Consider the following 23428-nt stretch of genomic DNA (forward strand, 5'->3'; position numbering starts at 1 on the left):
GTGCATGTCTATAATGCCTATTACTGGCAGGGCCTAAGGCTAGTGGGTAATGAGTTCAGGAATTTTAAGTTGTAGCAGGACTAAAGCCATTTGGGTGCCCACATTAAGTCCAGCATAAATATGCCCCAATGAGCAGAGAGCTGCCTAAGAAAAAGTAAACTGGTCCATACTGGAAAAAACTCCTTCCATGGAAAAAATGGCCACTTTTCTTTTGTGTGTAGGAAAAAAATTTTTTTTCTTCTTGATTTTGACATAAGCTGGCTCCCTTAAAATGTCTCATTGTGTTATCTTAATTAAAAAGTCCTTTATCAAAAGAATAGTAGAAAATAAGGAAGAAAGGTAGCCTGTCATGGTGGGAAGAGATCTGAAGTTTGAGCCTAGGACTTGGACTCTAATCCCAGCTCTCCTACTTATTATTTTTGTGATGCTGGGCACATGTAATAGTAAGCACAACATACACTGTTCACAGATTCTTGGATGTGCATTCATAAAAGGAAAGTAACATTCAAGGGGTTAACAATCACTTTAATCAAGCACATGTACGATTCCTTTAACCAAGTACATATATCATTCAGTTAGTTCAGGGAGTCAGCACCCTGAATTTCAAAAAAAATACAGAGAAATCAAAAGACCAACAGACATGGCTTCCTCTACTTTAACTGAACAGACAACTGGACACCAAATGTCTGACCACCGTTACCAGAGAGGGAAGCATAACATCTGGGTTCTCATAGGCTTCCCCATCCTCCTACAAAAAAACCCCCCTAATCAAGCTTCCCACAATGGGCAGGCTCTTTAATCACATTATTCAATCAGAGGCACTTTCAATAAAACAAAAAAAGCAAAAGATCCTAATTTGATTGCCATCACAGCACATCACTGAATCTCTCTAGACCTTAGTTTTCTCATCTTATAAAATGAGTAAGCTGGAATAGATGACTTGAAGTTCTTTCCATCTATAACTTTACAATAGCTATTTGCCCATTTCACTGTTGATAAAGTCAAAATAACCTCTCTTCCTAGTCAGACATGGTTGTAATGATGTCTTATGTTGCTGTATGAGGATATTATACAAAAGGCTTTGAAAGGGTTTGGAACATCTGCTTCTTGCACCACTAATCTTGTCAGACTAAACTGTTTAAAAAATCTTTGTCATAAACTGAATTACCACTTAGTATCACAAATTTTGAATTGGTAATAAGGTTCAGTGTGTTTATCTAACTCAATGTATAAAATCTACAATAAGTTTAACATTAAAAAGACTCAAAAAAACCCCTCAGAATTAACTTTTATTGATAACTGACCTAAGAAGGAATGTATTTTACATATACAATTCTAATAATAGAAACAGTATCGAAACATAATAACCCATTTCAAAAGAAACAAGAATACAATGAAAAAATGAAATATTCCTACTACTTAATTACCTTTACTTGAGGCTGTTTTTTTCACAGATACCACATTATCTTCAGAGATTGTAAGACGCCTTAACACATCAGCCAAAGCTGCCTTCAGCACTGTGATTTCATCTTCTTGTTGCTGAACTCGCAGCTCAAGGGCAGAGAGACGATCCTGAACATCAGAAGTACTTGTAGCAGAGATACTATCATCTATTAAAACATTAAGAGAAAAAAATCTTCAAAATAATTTCCAAAACACTAAATCTAAGTAGAAATGATGAGAAAAACACAGCAGATAAATTACTTTTTGAAAATACAAAGACTAGTAAAATCTTAACTCTTTCATGGATTGACTCTATTCAATTTGTTCCAGTTTGGATTTATGTCACAACTTGATAAATAATATATTTTAATGTAATAACAAATTTCCCTGACCAAACTTTCCCTAGGATGGTTACTGAATAATATGAAGTATAGATATTCATATATTTGTTTCATCCCCAGAACATATAATGGAAATTGTTTTCAGAAAATGTGGTATCTTGAAGATAGTAAACTTTCCAAAGCATTTGGCCCCAGGAAATTATTTTTTTCAGCTATACCATCCTTATATATGAAAACATATTGTGAGATGATTTGTGGGTTGCTTTGTCTCCTTCTGCTCTGAATGAACCATGGCCCTATTTATATAGCTTTTATTTTATTTTATTTTATTTTATACAGCTCTTAGGTACTCAAGGCCAATGGCCAGGAAGCCCAGTACTACACAAACTCTGCTTGCATGATCACTTTCTTCCCTCAGCATAAACATGCCTCCCCTGCCCCTTTTTTTTAGAAGTCTGCACACATATGTGTGTGGATATAATTGTTAATGCTACATCCAAATAGTTTTGAATCACAGAAAATTGAAGTTGGAAGGGGCCTTAGGGGATATTTAGTCCAATCCCCTGATTTAACGAAAAGGAAACTGAGGCTTAGAAAAGTTTTATGACTTTTCCAAGGTTATAGACTACTAAGTGGTGCTATCATTGGCAGAACTTTCTGAGTATTACTATAGTACTTTTCTAACTATGCCAGTTGGAAAACAGAAAAAAAAAAACATTGTTCCTAAAATCTTCTAAGTCAAGCTAAGTAAAGATATTATGACTGCCTATTCTTTATTTAGATAATCTGTATTTAAAGGGAGTAATTAATAATAGTCACATATATGATTGCCTTGAAACTTATAAAATATCCTTTTTTGTACTACCGCCTCCCTTGGGAGGATTTAATAATTTCTAAAAATACTTAACATTGTATTATGTCAGCAATAAAAAGAAAATGAATGCATTCCTTTATGATTCCACAAAGCTTAAATATAAGATAAAAATTATTAACTGTTCAGTTTCTTAAAAGTGGAATTTAATTATTACCATAATGCTTCCACTAACATCCTACTGTTTTGTGAAGTGTAAAGAAACTGTTTGCAAACTCATTTGAGCCTCACTATAACCCAGTGAGATAAACACTATTAGTTACTGTCATCACTTTACAGATGAAGAAACTGAGGCTAGGAGAGGTTAAGTGACTGGCTTATAGTCACATATCTAGTAAATGTCAGAGGTAGAATTTGAGACTAGAGGTTTTCCTGACACTTGAACTCTTTCCACTACTCCACTCTGTCCAGCTAGAAGCAGTTGTTGGCATCAGTATGAAGAATGGACTGGCATCATGAAGATGACTATGAGGGCATCACAATAATCACAAAGCAAAGTGAGAAGGCCCTGAACTAGCAGAGTGGAAGTGGAAACAGAAAAAAGACTGATATTTACAGAGAAGTCATAAATCAACAAACCTATATGCTAGATGCTAGGAATAAAAATTTTTAAATTCCTGCCTGATAATACTATAAAAACCAATTATTTTGAAAGACTAAAAATCTCTGATCAACCATGATACCAAAAGATGGATGATGAATGCTACCTCCTAACAAAGAAACAATAAGCTAAATAAGTAGAATAAGAGAGATATTTCTGGACATGGAAAATATCGGATATTTTTTTTTCCTGAGTATGTATTTGTTTCAAGGGAACAGTTTTCATTTTTTCTGGGAAGGAGAAAAAAAATAGAATTTTTAAAAGTTAATTTTAAAAAGTCCCTGCCCTCAAAGGGCTTACATTCTATAGGGGAAGACAACATGGAAACACAAAGTATATATTTAAACATACAGTTATCCCATCCACACTGTGACTTTCCCCATCATGGTTCTGATATATAGCGGGTCAGCACAAGAAATTAAATGAGAATTTGGGGGGGGAGTTTTGCAGAAATCACAGATTATAGACAAAGGTCAATAGACACAGAAAAAGTTTAGAAACTTAGAAATGAGTAAATATGTGTATAGTATTTTATAATATCAACCTATTTTATCTTTTAGTACTATAAAAATACACAATTTCTTTTTTAAAGTTAAAATATGACCAAGCACTTAACCCAAAATTTATAATAAAAGAAAAAGAAAAAATTCAGACTTCTTTGGTAAGAAGGAAGGGCCAAAGAATTTTATAGATTGCAGTGGCTCTGTGCCCCTAACCCCTGCAACGTGGAAAAGATAACTGTATTTAAATACATATATAATGTATATAATATATTTGTGATTTCACTGGCATAAGAAACTCCCAATAGGAAACTCTACCTGTTAATGTAGATCAGAACCTTTCCTGCAATTTACAGTCTAAGGAAGTTGGGTGGGCACTATAAGGTTAAATGATTTACTAAGAGTCACAAATTTAGTCTATGCCTGAGGCTACAGATGTTCAGGGAGGACTAGCACCTCTGGTGTGGTGTGGGCTTGCTGCTCATCTACCTTTGGTGTTCACCTTCACCCAATTCTTACCTGTGGCTCTTGCTCACTGTCACCACTTTACATTTGGGAGACACACTGTGAACTGTGAAGATTTAGCACTACCAAAACGTGAACCAGATCATTAGGGCCCGGACATCAGTCCTTCTGAAGGGAAAAGGAGACAAGACTGAGGATTTCTGATCTTCATTTTCTATGTTCAGTCTGCCTTACATTGTTGTAATTTGTTTTTGTTTTTCTTTTACTTGGACTATGATCCTTTCCCAGTGCTGCCTACAACAGGCTTCTTTCTTGTGATCTCATCATCTTTCAATCTAGAGATTGATGTTGTCTAGTAATGGCCCTAAAGCCATTAAAGTTACATAAAATCCTCTAGAATAGAGATGTCAAACACCAGGCCACTGGTTCTTGCTACTCCTGCATGTCTACCCCAGATTAAAATGTAATTGAGAAATACTTAACAAAATAAATAAAAGTACGATAAAACATAGATAATACTAATTTGTGGTCTTTGAAGTCAATATGTGACCTGCAGAGATGTATGGTTTAGTGGCCCATTTCTATTTGAGTTTGATACTCCTGCTCTAGATAATCTTTACTACTTTGCTATTGAGGTATGGGACATAGTGGAAGCATTATCTGCTATGTAGGATACATTAGTTTTCCCTTAAAAGGTACTGAAAGGTTGTGATGAATTACTATTTGATCTCATAAATTCAGGAGTTCTGAGCTGCTGCAGGGAAAACCTAATAGCTACTGTAGTACAAATGTGAACCATCAGGAAAGGAAAGCTACTGGGCTGCCTAAGGAGGCACAAACTGACCCTCTAGTAGGTTTACAAAACAGCGTAGGTTAAAGCTTCTGTGCCAATAAACACTGAGATCAGATCTGCAAGAGGTCAATGTAATCCTAGTCTGCGAAAGGGAGAACTAACCTCAAAAATAAATACAAATCAAAAGATATTGCAACCATAAATCTTGGGCCAGTCTCTTATTGGTAGCTTATAGGCAAAAGTACACAAGGAGGAAGGGCTTGACAGGAATGACAGTATGGCCAACACAAAGGCAAAACCTAAGTTCAAGTGAATTAATGCTGTATCCCTGTAGAATATCCTTTCAAAGTCATGGTTAAGTAAACTTCCTTTTTTTAAACTGTAAGATGGTCTACAAGTGTCTCATTTCATTCTAATTCTAAACCTGAAGCAATGAACCAGTCTTAATCAGGTTATAACATGAGGAAAGAGAAAACCTATACATGTGATATACAGGTTGCTTAGGACACTGCTAAAAGAACAGGAAGGTGTAAGCTTACTTTTGGTGGAAAAGCACTATAACTACATAAAAACAAAGAAAAGAAAAAGGAAAGGAGAAGTTGACAAATGGGGTTTGCAATTTTTCTATTTATAATGAAGATAGAAACATAGTGACTCATTTCTACCCTTTGTAATATACCTCACTTAGGTCTCCCTTCTCTCTGGACACTGCAGGACCTCACATCTGGGCTATTGCAACAGCCTGCTGATTGGTCTACCTGCCTCAAACCCTTCCCCACTCTAATCCTCCTCCACTCAGCTGTCAAACTGATCTCCCTAAAGCACAGGTTTAACCATGTCTTCCTCTATTCAATAAATTCCAATACCTACCTGTTACCTCAAATACAAAAATATACAATCCTGTTCTCCTCTTCCCTTTATAATCTGGCCCCTTCCTACATTTTCTGTCTTCTTACACCTTCCTTCTTCTTACTCTGTGGCCTAGTGACACTGGCCTCCTTGTTGTTCCTTGAACAAGATTCCACACCTCCTGACCCCTAACCATTCTCACCAGCTGTCTCTCAAGCTTATAGAATGGTCTCCCTTTTCATCTCAACCTCCTACCTTCTCTGGATCAAGTCTTCTGCAAGATGTCTTTTCTGGTCATTTTTTTCTCCTCACTCACTCTCATCTCCCATCCCCAAACATTGGTCAAATCCTGTCATTTAAACCTTCATACCATCTTCTGTATGTATCACCCTTCTCTCTTCTGTTTCCTAGTCCTTAATCTTACTGCCGTCCCTCTGAGATTTTCTCCAATTTATCATATGTATCTTGTTGCTTGCATCTTGTCTTCCTCTTCAGATTATAGGCTCCTTTAGAGCAGAAACTGGTTTTAACCGTTTTTTGTATCCCTGAAACTTGGCACAATGCCTAACTGTAGGGACTTCATCACTACCGTTCTTTGTACATTTACATTGAGTTAAACAACCTAGTTCTAAAAAAATAAAAATCCATTTCAACCAGGCCAATAGCCAACACTTTCCAAGTAAATCAAGTTTTAATTAATTTATATGCATAATAAACATGATTTTTAACAAATAACACATATTTCAATTCAAAGGACTTTGAGAACAGGAGTATTATTTGTGAATGGTTCTTTAAAACCCAATTGTGTCTTTAAAAGCAAAAGCATATGAATTAACAATTTTCAAAAGAATCCCAGACTATTAAGAATCATAAAAAAAGTTCCAAATCACTTAATAAGAGAAACAAAAATCACAAGTCTGAGATTTCATATTACACAAAGCAAAATAACAAGGATAACAGGAAATTATCCAACAAATTGGAAAATGTCTATGTTATAAAGGCTGAAGAAAAATCAAAATCATAACACTGCTGGTGGAGTTGGGAATTGAAACAATCATTCTTTAAAAAAGCAGGTATTCATTCTTAACTTGGAACCTCTGAACTTTTTTTTATTCAATACTGTGGTGATTATATTACAATATAATTGATTTCCTTGGTAATACTATATGTTTTGTGAATTTAAAAATCTTATTCTGAGAAGGAGCCTGCAGGTTACCAGACTGGTCAAAAGGTTCATGATACAAAAAAGATTTAAGAATCCCTTTTAAAGCAATCTGGAATTATGACTAAATTGTTACAAAGTAACTAAAATGTACATGCCTTTTGATTTATCGATATCACTGCAAGGCATATATCACAAGGATTTGAAAGACAATGAACACCAAAATATTTAAAATACAAATTAAAGCAATTTCTAAGTTCTACCTCATATCCATCAGATTGGAAAAGATAACGAGAGAAAAATGACAAATACTGAGAAAATAGGCACACTGATGCACTTTTGGTGGAGTTGTGAATTGTTCCATTTTGGAAAGCAATTTGGAACTATAGCTCCAAAGTCCATACCCTTTTTAACCCATGATATATAAGTATAATGGAATATTATTTCTCCATGAGAGAAATAGTAAAATGGGCATCTTCAATGGAAACTGGGAATACCTGTATGGATAGATTTATAATGAACAAAATCAGGAGAATAATTTATAGCCACAATATAGTGACAAATGAATTTGAAAGACTTAAAAGAACTCTCATAATGCAATGACGAACTATGATTAGAATAGAAGACTAAAAACGAAGCATGATAGAGGATTCAGCATCAAGAATGGGACATGCAGTTTTGGACATGGTCAATGAGGGAATCTGTTGCCTCTCTATATTATATATCCCCTACATAGTTTTATTAAGATAAGTTCCTTGAGGGTAGGGACTGTCCCTTACTTTTAGTTAGCCCAGAGTCTAACACATATTAAGTGCTTGGTAAATACTTTTAACTTAGGAGGGTTTTCCTTTTGGTTGTTGTTCAATTTGGGGGGGGGGGGGAAGAAGTAAAAATAGAAGTTCATTAAAAAAAAACAACCTAGGGCTGAAGCAAACAACTAGAGCAAATAACAATGACTTTATATCAGCATTTTTTCATGGCAAAAAACTGGAAACAGAGACACGAGAAGTATCCCTTAAAAGTGGGATTAGATGAATGTTGCTAGGGCCTCCAGAGATCAGAACAAAGGCCAAATGTGGGTAGAAGTTATAAGAACTTATACATAAAGAGAATACTACAGACATTAGTGAAAGAAACATGGTCTTGCACTAAAATTTCTGGATGTCAGATTTTTCTGCTTAAAACTTAAAAAAAATTTTTTTTTTAAAGTGAACCCTTTATTATTGAACATACCACTAAGGTGCATGCACAACCTCCCCAAATCAGCTAGTATATAGTTAGTCAAAGGAAAAAAAAAAAGAAGCCATTCACATCTAAGGGTTCTATGAGATTGCCAGATACTGCTTAGGGAGACTAGTCTACCTGAAAAGGGAGTTTCAAGTAAAAGTCAGGTGATTGTAGAGGTTTAAAAAGTTGGGAGACCTTGGTTCAGGTGTGAAAGAATTCACTTAGACCTTCTCTTTTAGCCAATGGGAGCTTTTTATTTTACATGAAAAAAACATCACAGGCCTCCTGAGCAAGAAAGGTAAGTGAGACTGATATTTGGGGGGAGTTATGCTTATATGGAGATTTCAGAATGATGATATAGTTTAAGAGGTGTCTGTGGGGGTTAAGATCGAAGACAGGACAGGATGAGGGAGGCAAAGGGAATTCTTTATAGTTTAAGGATAGGGCAGAAGGATACACTTTAAAAATTAAAGGACCCAGGGAACACAGGATAAGAAAAACAAAAGCAATTCTTTCCATACAGGCTCAAGATAAGGGGGAGAAACGACTTTAGGACACCTTCAGGTTACAGAATAAAGCAGGGGCTTCACACTGGAAAAGCAACTCAACCCTTAGGGCACCACCTGTATCTATACCAATTGTGTTCTTTGATCATTTTTCTGACTGGTCACATCATGGTCTTATCTAATATCTCATGTCCTGCTTGCTCCATCTGCCTCAAGCACTCTTTTCTACCTCATCAGTGAAAACTTATCAAATATGTTGTAGAAGAGAAAAAAAATTCAGCTAGATAGCCTTATTAAGCTAGATAGCTTTTAAGGCCTCTTCCAACCCTGAGATTTTATGATTCTGAATCTAGGCAACTAAAGTCAGGCAAAATAATGCAGTGAAAATAGATCTACAGTCAGAATACTAGGTTAATTTCCAACCTGGCCACTGAAACTGGATGTAAGATTACAGACAATTCATTTTCAAGTCAGGTTAACAAGCATTTATTAAGTGCTGGCAGGTATCATGCTTAGGCACTGAAGATACAAAGTGGGGAGGGGGGGGTGAAGAAAAAGAAAAAAGTTCTTATCAAGGAGTTCACAGTCTATAAGCAAACAACTACTTATAAATTACACACACACACACACACACACACACACACGTAGAAAGAGAAATTAGAGATAATCCACAGAAGGAAGGCACTAACATTTGCTGCTGTTCAGTTGCTTCAGTCACATATGACTTTCTGTGTCTCTATTTGAGGTTTTCTTGGCAAGATACTAGAATGATCTGCCAGCTCATTTTACAGATGGGGAAACTGAGTCAAACAGGGGTTAAGTGACTTGTCCAGCATTACACAACTAATAAGTGTCTCTGAGGCCAGATTTGAACTCCAGGTCCTGTGTGCTACCCACTGCATCACCTAGCTGCCCTCCCTAACATTAAGAAGGATCAGAAAAGGTTTCTGTAGAAGGAGGAATTTTAACTGGGATTTGATGTAACAGAAGAGAACGCCAGGCATGAAGGATAGTCAGTGAAAATTAACAGTGCAAAGTTAGTGTTTTGTGCCAGGAATAGCGAAGAGGTCAATGTCACTGGGTCACAGAGTATGAGGAGGTAAATATGATATGATGAGACTGGAAAGGTAGAAGGGGGGAAGGTTAAGAAGGTTTGGAAGCTAAACAGGATTTAACATTTGATCCTGGGAACAAATTTGACAGGAAACCACAAAAGTTTATTGATTAAGGATGGTGACATGGCTAGACCCATGCTTTAAAGATCATTTGACAATTGAGTGAAGGATGGAATTGGGTGAGAAAGAACTTGAGGCAGGCAGACTCACCAGCAGGCTATTAAAACAGTCCAGGTATGAGGTGATAAGTGTCTATATACCAAAGTGGTGGCAGTGTCAGAGGAGAGGAGAAATACAAGAGATGTTATGAAATTAGAACCTATAGGACTCAGGAACACATTGTCTATGGGGCCTGGGGGTGGAGATGTGAGTCTGGAGGTTAGGGCTGGATGAGTGAACTAAGAATTGTCAGCATATGTATGATTACTAAATCCATGTGTACTAACAAAATCACCAAGAAAAATAGTATGGAAGGAGGGACACAGACTATTGACTTGGAAGGAACCTATGGTTAGCAGGTACAACTTGGATAAAAATGCAACAAAGCCGTCAGTTAAGGAGAAGAACCTGGGAAGAGTACCGTGAGGAAAATTTAGAAAGAAGAGAGTGTGTTTGTCCTTGGTTGCCGAAGAAGAAAGAAGAGAGTATCAAGGAAACGAGATCAGCAATGCCAAAAGCTATTGCAGAAATAGGTCAGCAAGGATAAGAACTGAGAAAAAAGTGTTCTGGCAGTTAAGGGTTCATTAGGAACTTTGAAGAGCGTAGTTTCATTGAATGTTGAGGTCAGAAGACAGACTACAAAATTAAGAGGGAGAGGAAAAGAAGTGGAGGTACCTCATATACTATGTATATTTTTATCTGTTTACTTCCTTACTTCCCCAGTCTTACCAAGTAACTTCCTTCACTAGGAAGTACAATAAAGTATTGGACCTGGAGTCCAGAAGACTTGAGCTTGAATCCTGCTTTAAATACACAGTAATTGCAATTCTAAGCAAGTTACTTAAATTTTCTTATCAGTTTCCTCTTCAGTAAAGAGGGTAATAATAGCACCTACTATACAGAGTTACTGTGAGGTTCAAATAAGATAACATATGTAAAGCAGTTTACAAACCTTAATGTTCTAATAAATTATTGTTACTACTACTAACAATTCATTAAACATTTATTAAATTCCTACAATGTGCTAATCATTAGGAATGCAAAGATAGAATAGTCTCTCAAAGAGCTTTTAATCTCTTGGAGACAGGGTAGTTGAGGGTGGGCAAGTTACAATAAAGAAGGTGATAGAAAATATATACAAAATAAACACAAATTAACTATGGGTTAGGAGAATACTAACAACTGGGGGGACCAGGAAGATTGGCTTTTGAGGTAAGCTCTGAAGTGAACTATGGATTCCAAGAAGTACAGGTGGAGAGGGAAAATATTCCAAGCATGGAGGCCAACTTTAGCTGCCACCTGATACCACTCCCCAACCCTTTTCCCATTGTAGAGTTCTTCCCAAAATATCTATTTTGGGGCAGGGCCCCAGACCAGTCAATTTTCATTCTCCAAATTTAGCTATAATGTCTCTGCATTATAGCTGCCTGCCCTCCTCACCCCCTTTCTGATTCTCTTTCATGTTTTAATTTCTTCCACAATAAGGTAAGCTCTTTAACGGCAGTTGTTCAGTTGTTTTCAGTTACGTCGACTCTTTGGGACCCCATCTGGGAATTTCTTGACAAAGACACTGGAGTGGTTTGCCGTTTCCTTCTCCAGCTCATTTTATATATGATGAACAAAGACAAACAGGGTTAAGTGATTTGTCCAAGGTCACATAGCTAGGCAGTGACTAAGGCTAGATTTGAATTCATGAAGATGAGTCTTCCTGGGCCACCTGGATGCCCTTCCTTGAGGGCAGGAATAACTTTATTTTTTAAAATATATTTGTATCATCAGTTCTTAGGGCAGTGCCTGACACATAGTAAGTGCTTAATAAATGCCTCTAGCAAACAGTATATGTTTAATGGATGCCTGTTAAGTGACCACACTGTACAAAGGCATAGTGAAGAGGACAGTCAAATGGCGGAGTGAGAAGAAGCAACTGAATCTAGCTCACCACTATTGCTTATCCATAACGACCTAGAAAATACACTTGTCAAAACTGTGATTAAAAAAGCCGAGGAAAAAAGTCACAGTGAGTCATATTTTCCAGGGAGATAGAGAAGTCTGTGGACATTGGGGACAGGGCCTGGCCAGGAGCATGAACAACAGCAGGGAACATTCTAACACAAAGGGACAGAAAGAAGGCAGAGACAGAACACAAGGGTAAGAAGGAAGCATTGGGACAGAACTATGATGTGGCAGCTCTAGGTCACAGATCAAGGGCAGAGAGGAGGGGTCACAATTGTGGGCCCTAGCTGTACAATGAATAAGAAACAAGTTTGAGAAATGTAACTACATGTCTCTGATCCCAGGAGGAGAATGGTGACTCAGTTCTAGACTTCAATTCAATTTCTAGGCCTGCAATGGAATAACTAGGGCAGGGGTCCCACACTAAAGGAGAGTCAACAATTCAGCTATTCTGAACCTAACAGTGACTGACTTGAACAGCAGTCTAGTGAAATTCTCAACCAAGTACAAACCAAGAGACCCAAACCTAGTTTAGGAACTCATAGAGCTCAGATAAGAAGGCAGTGAAGAGACCTCTCTCTAAATCACACAAATCTGGGGGCATTGAAAGCTTGCAGGCCCTGTTGTGAAAGCAGCAGAAGGATATAAAGACAGAATCTCAGGTCAGACAATCTCTTCAGTATTGTGCAGATCCCAGAACTAATATAAAATCCAAAGTCAAGAAGTAGGCTAGAAGAATGAGCAAATGAGGGGAAAAAAAAAGAATCCCACCATAAAGAGCTACTGTGGTAATAGGGAAACTCAAGACACAAACATGGAAGAGAATGATTTAAAAACATCCATAAACAAAGCTTCAAAGGAAAATGCAACTTGGAATCAAATCTAATAAGACTTCCAAGCAGAGTTTTAAAAAATTATTTTAAAAGTCAAATGAGAGCTTAGGAAGAGGTAGAAAAAAAAATCTACAGCTTGGAAAAAGAGGAACAAAACCTAAGTGGAGAAAATAACTTTTTCAGAATTGGTCAAGTAGAAACTAATGACTCCACAAGAGATCAAGAATTAACAAAACTAAATCAAAACTCTGAAAAAATAAGAAAATGTGAATTATGACATAGGAATAATAACTGACTTGGAAAACAGTTCAAGAAACTATAACTTGAGAATCACTGGACTACCAAAAGCTATGAACAAAAGAGCCTTGACATCATTTTTTAAGAAATCAAAAACTGCCTAAATATCTTAGAATCAGAAGACAAAGAAACTGCTTGTTACCTCCTGAAAGAAACCCCAAAATGAAAATGCCCAGGAATATTGTAGTCCAAATTCAGAGCTACCAGGTCGAAGAAAAATTATTGCAAGTGTCCAGAAAAAAGAAAACAATTCAAGTATTGAGGAGCCACAGTCAGGATCATACAAGATTTGGCAGCCATTACTTCAAAGAAACAGAGAGCTTGGAATATGATGTTTCAGGTGGCAAAAGAACTAGACTTACATACAAGAACAACCTACCCAACAAAACTAAGTGTAATTTTAGAGGGGAAAAAATTGATCCTTGATGAAACATAAAATTCCAAGCATTCCTGATGAGATCAGTACTCACTTGAAAATCTGACATACGAATATAGGAATCAAGAAAAACATAAAAATGTAAATGTGAATGAGAAATTCTAAGGCAGTAAACAAGGTAAAATTGTTTATATTCCTATATGGAAAAATGACACATGTAACACCTCAGAACTTTTAACATTATCAATGGTCATAGAGCAATTCTAACAAGACTGAGGGCCTGGGTGTGATTTTATTAGGTATGTTTGGATGATATCCAAAAATAAATGGAATAGAGTATACTAAGAGGGGAAGAAGGGAGAAGAATGGAGAAAATTATTCCAAATAAATAGGATACTCAAGGAGCTTATACAATAGAGAGAACAGAGAGGGAGGGAATGAGTGACACTTTACTCTCACTCTCATCTAAACTAGTTAAAGGAGGGAAGGACACACAGATTATGGGAAGTAAAACAGAATCTTAAAGATGGAACAGGGAAAACAGATGAGGAAAAAAATAGGATAAAAGAATAGAATGGAGGTAAATATATAGTTATCAATTGTAACTGATTATGTAAATGTGATGAATTCACTTATAAAATGGAAGAGGATAGCAGAATGGATTAGAAACTGGAATCCTGACAGTATGTTTTTTTTAAGAAACACACCTGCAACAGAAAGTTACACATAGAGTTAAGATGAAGGGCTGGAACAAAATCTGATGAAGTACAAAAGGCAAAAATAGCAATCATGATCAGGCAAAACAAAAACAAAAGACAAAAGAGATAAACAAGATAACTACATTTTGCTGAAAGCTATCAAAGACAGTGAATATAAATTCAAACAAAACATAAATGTACCCAATGGTATATATAGCCTGTAAATTCTTAAAGGAAAAGTTAAGTAAGTCACAGGAAGAAATACAGTAAACCTCTAATAGTGTCTGTGTGGGGAGGGGGTAGGGATTCAATTGATTCCTCTTATATCTAGGTAGAGCTAAAAAAAAAATTAACAAAAAGTTAAGGAGATGCATTTTAAAATTTTTTTAGAAAAATAAAATCTGATGGACTTTTGGAAAATACTGAGTGGGAATAGGAAGGGAATGAGAATAAGGAATGGGAATAGAAAGGAAAATGCCAATTTAACTATTCATAGCACTTTCACAAAAACTGACCTTTGACCCCGATGGGTCAATGAACACATCACAGAAACAATCAATAATTCCATTAAAAATGATAGTAATGAGAAAACATTCCAAAACTGTTGGGCTGTAATCAAAGCAGCCCTTAGGGAAAAATTTGTATAAAGTCTTTCATCAGTAAAGAGCAAGAACAAATTAGGCACACACTAAAAACTAGAAAACCAACAAATTAATACCTCACCCCAATAACCACCAAAACAGAAATCCTGAAAATCAAAGATCAGATAAACAAATCTGAAAGCTAACCCCCCCCCAAAACAAGCAAACCATCCACCAAATAAATATAATTAGGAACTTTATATTTTAGAGGAAAAAACAAACAATAAAATAGACAAGCTATTAGCTAATTTTCATTTTAAAAAAACAGTATTAAAAACGAAAAAGTTGAAATTTTTAATCAATGAAGAATCAAAAGAAATCATTAGTGCTATTTCACTCAAATATATGTCAATAAAACCAAGAATCTAAATGAAATGGATGAATATTTACAAAAATATAAATTGCTACGATTAACAAAAGAGGAAATAGAATACTTAAATAACCTAAATAATTTTAACTAAAGAAACTGAACAAGGCATAAATGAATTCCCAAAGAAAACCCCAGGCAGGACCTGATGGATTTCCAAGGGAATTTTACCAAACAGTTAAAAAAAATTTTTTATTCCATGACAGAAAAGGAAAATAATAAATGCTGGAGGAGATCTGGAGCACTGAGACACTACTACACTGTTGGTGGAGTTGTGAACTAATCTAACTATTCTACAGAAAAATTTGGAATTATGCCCAAAGGGCTATCAAACTGTGCATACCCTTTGACTCAGTAATGCCACTATTAGATCTGTATCCCAAAGAAATAAAAGGGGGGGGGGGGGGCGAGGACAGGAAGGATCTATCTGTACAAAAATATTTATAGCATCTCTTTTTGTGGTATCCAAGAACTGGAAAATTGAGGGGACACTCATCAACTGAGGAATGACTGAACAAGTTGTGGTATCTCTCTCTCTCTCTGTCCATCTGTCTGTCTGTCTGTCTATCTAATATTATTGTGCCATAAGAAATGATGAGTAGGATGCTCCCAGAAAAACATGGAAAGATTTATATGAACTGATGCAAAGTGAAGTGAGCAGAACCAGGAGAACACTTTTCACAGTAATAGCAATATTGTATAATGATCAACTGTGAATGGCTTAGCTATTCTCAGCAATACAATGCTGTAAGATAATTCTAAAGGCCTTATGATGAAAAATGCTATCCACCTCCAGAAAAAGAATCAGATTCTGACTAAAAAACAAAGCATACTATTATTCACTTTTTTCATGTTTTTTCTCTCTTTAAGTTTGTTTTCTTTCACAACATGACACTATCTCAGGAAGGGTGGAGGTAAGAGAGGGAGAGAGAAAATTTGGAACTCAAATTTTTAAAAAATGGATGTAAAAATTGTCTTTACACGTAACTGGGGAAAAATAATTTTTTTTAAAAGAGCAAAATTCATTCCAAGACTGAATAAACTGTTTGAAAAAATAGGTAAAGCAGGGCTTAACAAATTCCTCCTATGACACAAATACGATCTTCATACTTAACCAGAAGTTCAAAACAGAGAAAGAAAACTGTAAACCAACTTCTCTAACAAATATTGATGCAAAAATTTAAAATAAAGTACTAGTCAAGGACATCAGAACAACATATTGCAAAGGTCACTTACTACAATCAGGCTGGATATATATACCAGGATGCAGGATTGATTTAATACTGAGAAAACTATAAACACAACTGACTATATTAATTTTTAAAAATCATAATCATTTCAAAAGATGTAAGTACACTACCATCTCCTGTTAAAAACATGGGAAAGTATAGGAATAAATTGAGTTTTCTTTAAAAGATAAGAAGAATATATCTAAAATGAAGTTAATTTTTTTTTTTCCAGTGGGGACAAATTAGAAGGCTTTCCATTAAGATCAGGAATGAAACAAGGATGTTCATTATCATCATAATTATTGAGTATTGTACTATAATAGTACAATAATGTATTATAGTATAATGTACTATAATAGTTAGCTATAAGAATAAGACAAGAGAAAGAGAGATTAAAGGAATAAACATCAGCAAAGAGGAAAACAAAGCTATCATTTTTAGAAGACAATATAATAGTTTACTCAAAACAATTATGCTATGACTGTTGAGTCATGCCCGACTCTTTGTGACCCCATTTGGGGTATTCCGGGCAAAGATACTGGTGTGATTTGCCATTTCCTTCTTCAGCTCCTTTTACAAATTAGGGACTGATACAAATAGGGTTAAGTCACTTGCAGTGTCTGGGGCCACATTTGAACTCAGGAAGATGAGCCTTCTTTACTTCAGGCCCAACACCCTATTCACTGTACCACCCAGTTGCCCATTTAAAGTCTTTAATCCTTAAATAGGGAGAGCAAATTAGACAGTTGCAGGACTTAAATAAACCCACACAAATCATTATCATTTCTGCACATTACCAACAAAATCCAGCAGGAAGAAAAGGAAAAATTTCATTTAAAATAACTACAGGTGATATAAAATACTTAAGAGACTATCTGCCAAAACACACCAGGAATTATAGGAGTACAATTTATAAACATTCTTTACACAAATAAAAGCAGATTTACATAATTAGAGAACTATCAATTGTTCATGGGTAGATAGCCAATAAAACAAAAATGATAATACTACCTAAATTAATTTACTTATTCAGTGCCTATCATAACAATCAAACCACCAAAAGATTACTGTATAACATGATGAAAAATAATAACAAAATTCATTTGGAGGAAGAGTCAAGAATATCAAAGAAAACAGTGACAAACAATGGTTAGGAAGCAGATTAGGTACACAATATACAGAAGCAAATGGGCACTGTAAGATAAGAGTTTGATAAATCCCCAAATCTCAGTTAGAGGGGCCAGAACTCGCAACTTGACAAAAAAAAGCTGTTGGTAAAACTGGAAAACATACTGGCAGAAACTAGAGATAGACTAACATCACAAATGGTTTAACCAAGATAAACTCCAAATTTAAACATAAGGAATGACACCAAAAGCATATTAGAAGGCATAAAAGAAATTGCCTGTTAGATCTATACGTAGGGAAAGAGTTCATGTTCAAGCAAGAGATAGAGAGTTTCGTGGGAGACTGGGCAATTTTTATTACAAAATATTAAAAGGTTTTTGTGCATATAAAACCAATGAAGGTAAAATTAGAAGAGGACAAGGATACTGGGGAAAATATCTGAGGCAAGTTTCTCCAATAAAGGCATCATTTCGAGGATATATAGGGAGCAGAGCCAAATTTATAAGAATAAGAGCCGAGAGAGGTGGAGTCAATATGGCAGAGTAAAAGTAGGGACCTGCTTACACTCTCCTCCAAAACCCCCCAAATATCTGTAAAAAATGACTCTAAACAAATTCTAGAGCTGCTATGTAGAGCAAATCTCCAGCCCAGGACAGCCTGGAAGGTTGATGGGAAGATCTATCTCGCTAAGCTAAGAGTAGAGCACCGACCCCGCACAGATGGAGCAGGACCTTGGGGGACTGAATCATGGGCAGCGATGGTGATGGTTTCCAGACTTCTTGACCCCAAAAGCTGATGAAACCTTGAAATGTCAGTGGAAAAATCTGGTCAGACCTGTGTGAGAGAGTAGTATGGTCTGATCCCAGCCCCAGAGCAGTGAAGGGGGCAGAGGAGTTCATGACAGCAGTGGCTGCCCCAGGATCTGCTGTTTCTGGAGCACTAGGTCCACAGATTTTGGGGGGAATTCAGCGGCCGACATTATTACACCCCCCCACTCCCAAGCAAAGAACTACTTTGACAAAGAACTCAAAAGTCAAGTAGAGCTCAAAAGTCAAGTAAATGGCTGGGGAAATGAGTAAACCAGGGAAAAAGAAGCAGACTACACAATCTTACTTTGGTGACAAGGAAGATCAAAATATACAAACAGAAGACAACAAAGTCAAAGTTTCTACATCCAAAGCCTCTAAGAAAAATATGAAATTGGTCTCAGGCCATGGAAGAGCTCAAAAACAATTTTGAAAATCAAGTAAGATAAGCAGAGCCAAAATTAGGAAGAGAAATGAGAGTGATGCAAAAGAATCATGAAAATTGAGTCAACTGACTGCTAAAGGGGACCCCCAAAAATGCTAAAGAAAATAACACCTTAAAAAATAGACTAACTCAAATGGCAAAAGAAATCCAAAAAGTCAATGAGGAGAAGAATGCCTTAAAAAGCAGAATAGGTCAGATGGAAAAGGAGGTCCAAAACTCACTGAAGAAAATGACTCCTTAAAGATTTGAATGGAGCAGATGAAAGCTAATGACTTTATGAAAAATCAAGAAATTATAAAACAAAACCATAAGAATGAAAACATGGAAGACAATGTGAAATACCTTACTAAAAAAAGAACTGACTTGGAAAATAGATCCAGGAGAGACAATCTAAAAGTTATTGGACTACCTGAAAGTCATGATCAAAAAAAGAGCCTAGACATCACCTTTCAAGAAATTATTAAGAAAAACTAGCCTTCCCGAGTGTGCAAAGTTGGAGCTTGGAGATTGCGGTGAGGTGGGCAGCCTGGGGGGAACCTCCTTAAACCCCCCCACTCACCCTGCGCCCCAGTAACAGCACTGAGGCTGTGCTTTAAGTACCCTCCTCTATATTCCCGCTGGACCTCTGATCTGTTCAGACCAGTCACTAGAGAATACCTGAGACAGGAGAAGTAACGGGATTTTTCGCATAAAAGGATATATGCCAGTATGGAACATTTTTAAGGGACATCCATAGATTGTACGACACAGGTGAACGAGGATCCAGAAATGGATTTGTCCGAGTGGTGATCTTGTGACGTCAGCTGGAACAACAATGACTGATGACAGAAGAAGCACCTGCAGACACATGTGAAAAGTCACCTGAGGATGGGTGTGGCTATGTTTCCATCACAGAAGAATCCACCACGGAATTTCTTTAATTGCCAGGGAACATTATTCAATTTAAAGAGAAATCATGATATTCCATCAATAAGCATGTTTTAAGCACTTAATATGTACTTAGCCTTGTGCTAAGTGCTAATGCCACAAAGAAAAGCCTTAAGGAGTTTAGAGTCTAATGGGGAAGATCACATGCCACCACCTGTGTATGAATACAAAACACACAGGATAAAGTGCAGATGATCAGCTGAGGGAAGGCAGCTAGCATTGAGCTCTATATTTTGAGTCAGGGGACCTAGTTTCCAATCCTGCCTTTGTGACTTCCTACCACCTGTATAACCCTGGGCACATCATTTATTCTCTCTGGCCTCTGTTTTCTTATCTATAAAATGAGGTTATTGAACTCACTGGCCTCTCAGTTTCTTTTCCACTCTAATGCTGGGATTCTGGTGTTTATTTACTAATTAACAACGTTAGAGCAATAACTATAATAATAAAAGCTTAAAAAAAATAAACAGCAGTAGCTATTGCCCATTAAAGATGAATTAAAACAGACCCTTTCAAAAATATAAGTCAATGGGAGAATTTACTCCCCCAAATTAATTGACATTCTACTTTATAAAAATCCATTTTTGGCATAAAGTGAGGTTTATGCCTACATAGAAAACATCTGGAGATCCACTACTTGATTGGTTGTTATCCTGCATTCTCAAAGATGACCAAAAGGACATCACTCTGTTGGAGTCAAGGCCTAGTTGGCCCCACAGTGACTGATCAGATCAGTGCAAGCTCAGAAGGGTCTACCACAGGTCTGGCACAAATAGTTCATATAATTCATTGATTAACAAGTACATAATGAAACACATAAATACATGTGATGGCAACTTTCCCATTGGAAAAAAATGAAGGTTCAAACTAAATAACCTCTTCTAGATCCCTTCCAGATCTGGGGTTCTCTAACTAATAGCTCTATTTTGTGGATGCCATCCACACCTGCCTGTCTTGTACAACTCTTGCCTGTCCCACTTCCTGGGACTTCACCACAGGGGACTGACTTAAAGCATTAAGGATTTTCCCTAAATTCTCTTATCATCTCAAGGATAATCATGGATGACCTAGACTGTTCACCAGTTATCCCGTCCTCTGGCCACATGACTAGCCAATCTTCTTTTTTGATCATACATTTCTTTGATAACATCCTTTTGGCAACTTCTTCTGCATAAGTGTTCATAATGTGTTAAGACCTGCTCTCACCTAGCATGCATCTCTCCATTGCCTTTTGAGTGACTTTCAGTGTCAGTTCTTTAGGATTGTGTTGCTCTATGTCTCCCAGTCAAATTATGTCTCTCTATCATAAGGATATTATGGAGGGGATGACCATTCAGAGGATGAAAAGTGGTGTTTAAAATATCACCAGAAGAACATTAGTATCGAAATGATGGACTTTTGTTCCAGAGAGATGCTTGGACAACCCATTTGTATTGACAATGTATTAAAAACATGCATTGCAGTCCCAAGTGTTTGTGGCACCATGGTGGCCACAATGCTGTATTAAAAAACTATTGACCTTTAGTGTGCTGAACTGAAGAATATGGGAGAATAAATCTGAATAAAGGCTTCCGTTCACTAAAAAAAAAAAAAGAAAAAAAAGAAAAGAAAAACTACCTGACATTCTAGAATCAGAGGGTAAAAAAAAAAAAAAGTGAAAGAATCCACCTATCACCTTCTGAAAGAGATCCCAAAAGGAAAATTCCTAGGAATGTTGCAGCCAAATTCCTGATTTCCCAGGTTAAGGAGAAAATACTGCAAGTAGCCAGAAAGAAACAACTTGAGTATTATGAAACCACAATCAGTATAACACAAGATCTAGCAGCTTCTACATTAAGGGATCAAAGGGCTTAGAACATGGTATTCCAGAGGGCAAAGGAACTAGGATTAAAACCAAGAATCACCTACCCAGCAAAATTGAGCATTATACTTCAGGGGAAAAAAATAGTCATTTAACAAAATAGAGGACTTTAAAGCATTCTTGATGAAAAGATCAGAGCTGAAGAGAAAATTTGTCTTTCAAATATAAAAATCAAGAGAAGCATGAAAAGGTAAACAGGAAAAGAGAAATCAAAAGAGACTTACTAAAGTTGAACTATTTACATTCCTACATGGAAAGATTATTTTTAACCCTTGAGAATTTTCTCAGTATTAGGGTAGTTGGAGGGATTATATATGTATTATATATGTATGTATGTATGTGTATACATACACACACAGAGGGCACAAGGTGAGTTGAATATGAAGGAATGATATCTAAAAAAATAAAATTAAGGGCTGTAAGAGAGGAATATATTGGGAGGAGAAAGGGAGAGATAGAATGGGGTAAATTATCTCTCACATAAAAGAGGCAAGAAAAAGCTTTTACAATTGAGGGGAAGGAGGGGGAGGCAAGAGGGAATGAGTGAACTTTATTCTCATTGGATCTGACTTACAGAGGTTATAACATGCACACTCAATTGAGTATGAAAATCTTTCTTACCTTACAGGAAAGTAAGAGAGAAGCGGATGTGTGTGTGTGGAAGCTGATAGAAGGGAGGGCAAATGGGAGGAGGGGGTGATTAGAAGTAAACACTTTTGAGAAGGGACAGGGTCAAAAGAGAGAACAGAATAAATGGGGAGGATAGGATGGAGGGAAATATAGTTATTCTTTCACAACATGACCATTATAGAAGTGTTTTGCATGACTACACATGTACAACCTATATCAAATTGTTTACCCACTCAATGGGGGGGGGGGGGCGGTAGGGAGGGATAGAAATTAGAACTCAAAAGTTTTAAAAATGAATGTTAAAAATTGTTTTTACATGCAACTGGGATATAAAGACATACAGGCAATGGGATATAGAAATCTATCTTGCCGTATAAGAAAATTAAGGGTAGGGGATAGGAGTGGGGGGTAGATGATAGAAGGAAGAGCAGATTGGGTAATCAGAATGCATGCTGTTTTGGGGTCCATGGGGAGGGAAAAGATGAGGAGAAAATGTGGAACTTGAAATCTTGTGGAAGTGAATGTTGAAAACTTAAAATAAATGAATGAATAAATAATGATGTCTAGAAAAAAAGAGTAAGTGCCATTCTCCAATTGATAAGTGGTCAAAGAACATGAACAGAGTTTTTCAAAGGAAGAAATTCAAGTTACAAACATAAGCTATAGAAAAATGCTCTAAATAAGTAACAATTAGAGAAATACAAATTAAAACTCTGAAATACCACCTCACACCCATTAAATTGGTAAATAATAGTTAAGAATAAAGGACAATAAAGGAAAATGACAAATGTTGAATGGGCTGTTGGAAAACAGATATTTCAATACACTGTTGATAGAGTTGTGAACTGGTCCAAACATTCTAGAAAGTAATTTGAGAAAAAGCTATTGAACCATGCATACTCTTCAACCCAATGACACTGATTCTAGATCTACATCCCAAAGATATCACAGACAGAGGAAAAAGATCCATAATTACAAAAATATTTATAGTGCCCTTTTTGTCAATGTCAAATTATGGTATATCAATCAATTAATATACAACAACCTAAAGTTGCTGTTTAGGTCAATTGGTCTCATTCTACTCTGCGACCCCATTTGGGGTTTTCTTGGCAAAGATAATGGAGTGATTTGCCATTTCCTTCTCTACTCTTTTAGGTATCCCTGCCTGACATTAACTCCAAATATACCTCTTTGCAACTTCCATC

The 23428-nt window shown here is 36.3% G+C and overlaps 1 protein-coding gene across 8 annotated transcripts in view; it reads right to left on the reverse strand.

The window, feature by feature from the left end:
* EML4 (EMAP like 4) overlaps positions 1 to 23428 on the reverse strand; it is a 177276-nt gene that overhangs the window by 92020 nt on the left and 61828 nt on the right. For 5 of the 8 annotated variants that reach the window (XM_072635770.1, XM_072635769.1, XM_072635764.1 and 2 more), the window contains exons 1-2: positions 19463 to 19623; positions 1428 to 1610 (exon numbers count right to left, since the gene is read on the reverse strand). In XM_072635770.1, the coding sequence (XP_072491871.1) occupies positions 1428 to 1610; positions 19463 to 19535 (256 nt within the window). In that variant the 5' untranslated portion in view covers positions 19536 to 19623. Of the gene's footprint in view, positions 1 to 1427; positions 1611 to 19462; positions 19624 to 23428 lie in introns of those variants that run through there. The other 3 variants (XM_072635768.1, XM_072635766.1, XM_072635765.1) reach the window with 1 other exon arrangement.

This window comes from Notamacropus eugenii, chromosome 1 (genome assembly GCF_028372415.1).
Source record: "Notamacropus eugenii isolate mMacEug1 chromosome 1, mMacEug1.pri_v2, whole genome shotgun sequence".
NCBI classification, from domain to species: domain Eukaryota; kingdom Metazoa; phylum Chordata; class Mammalia; order Diprotodontia; family Macropodidae; genus Notamacropus; species Notamacropus eugenii.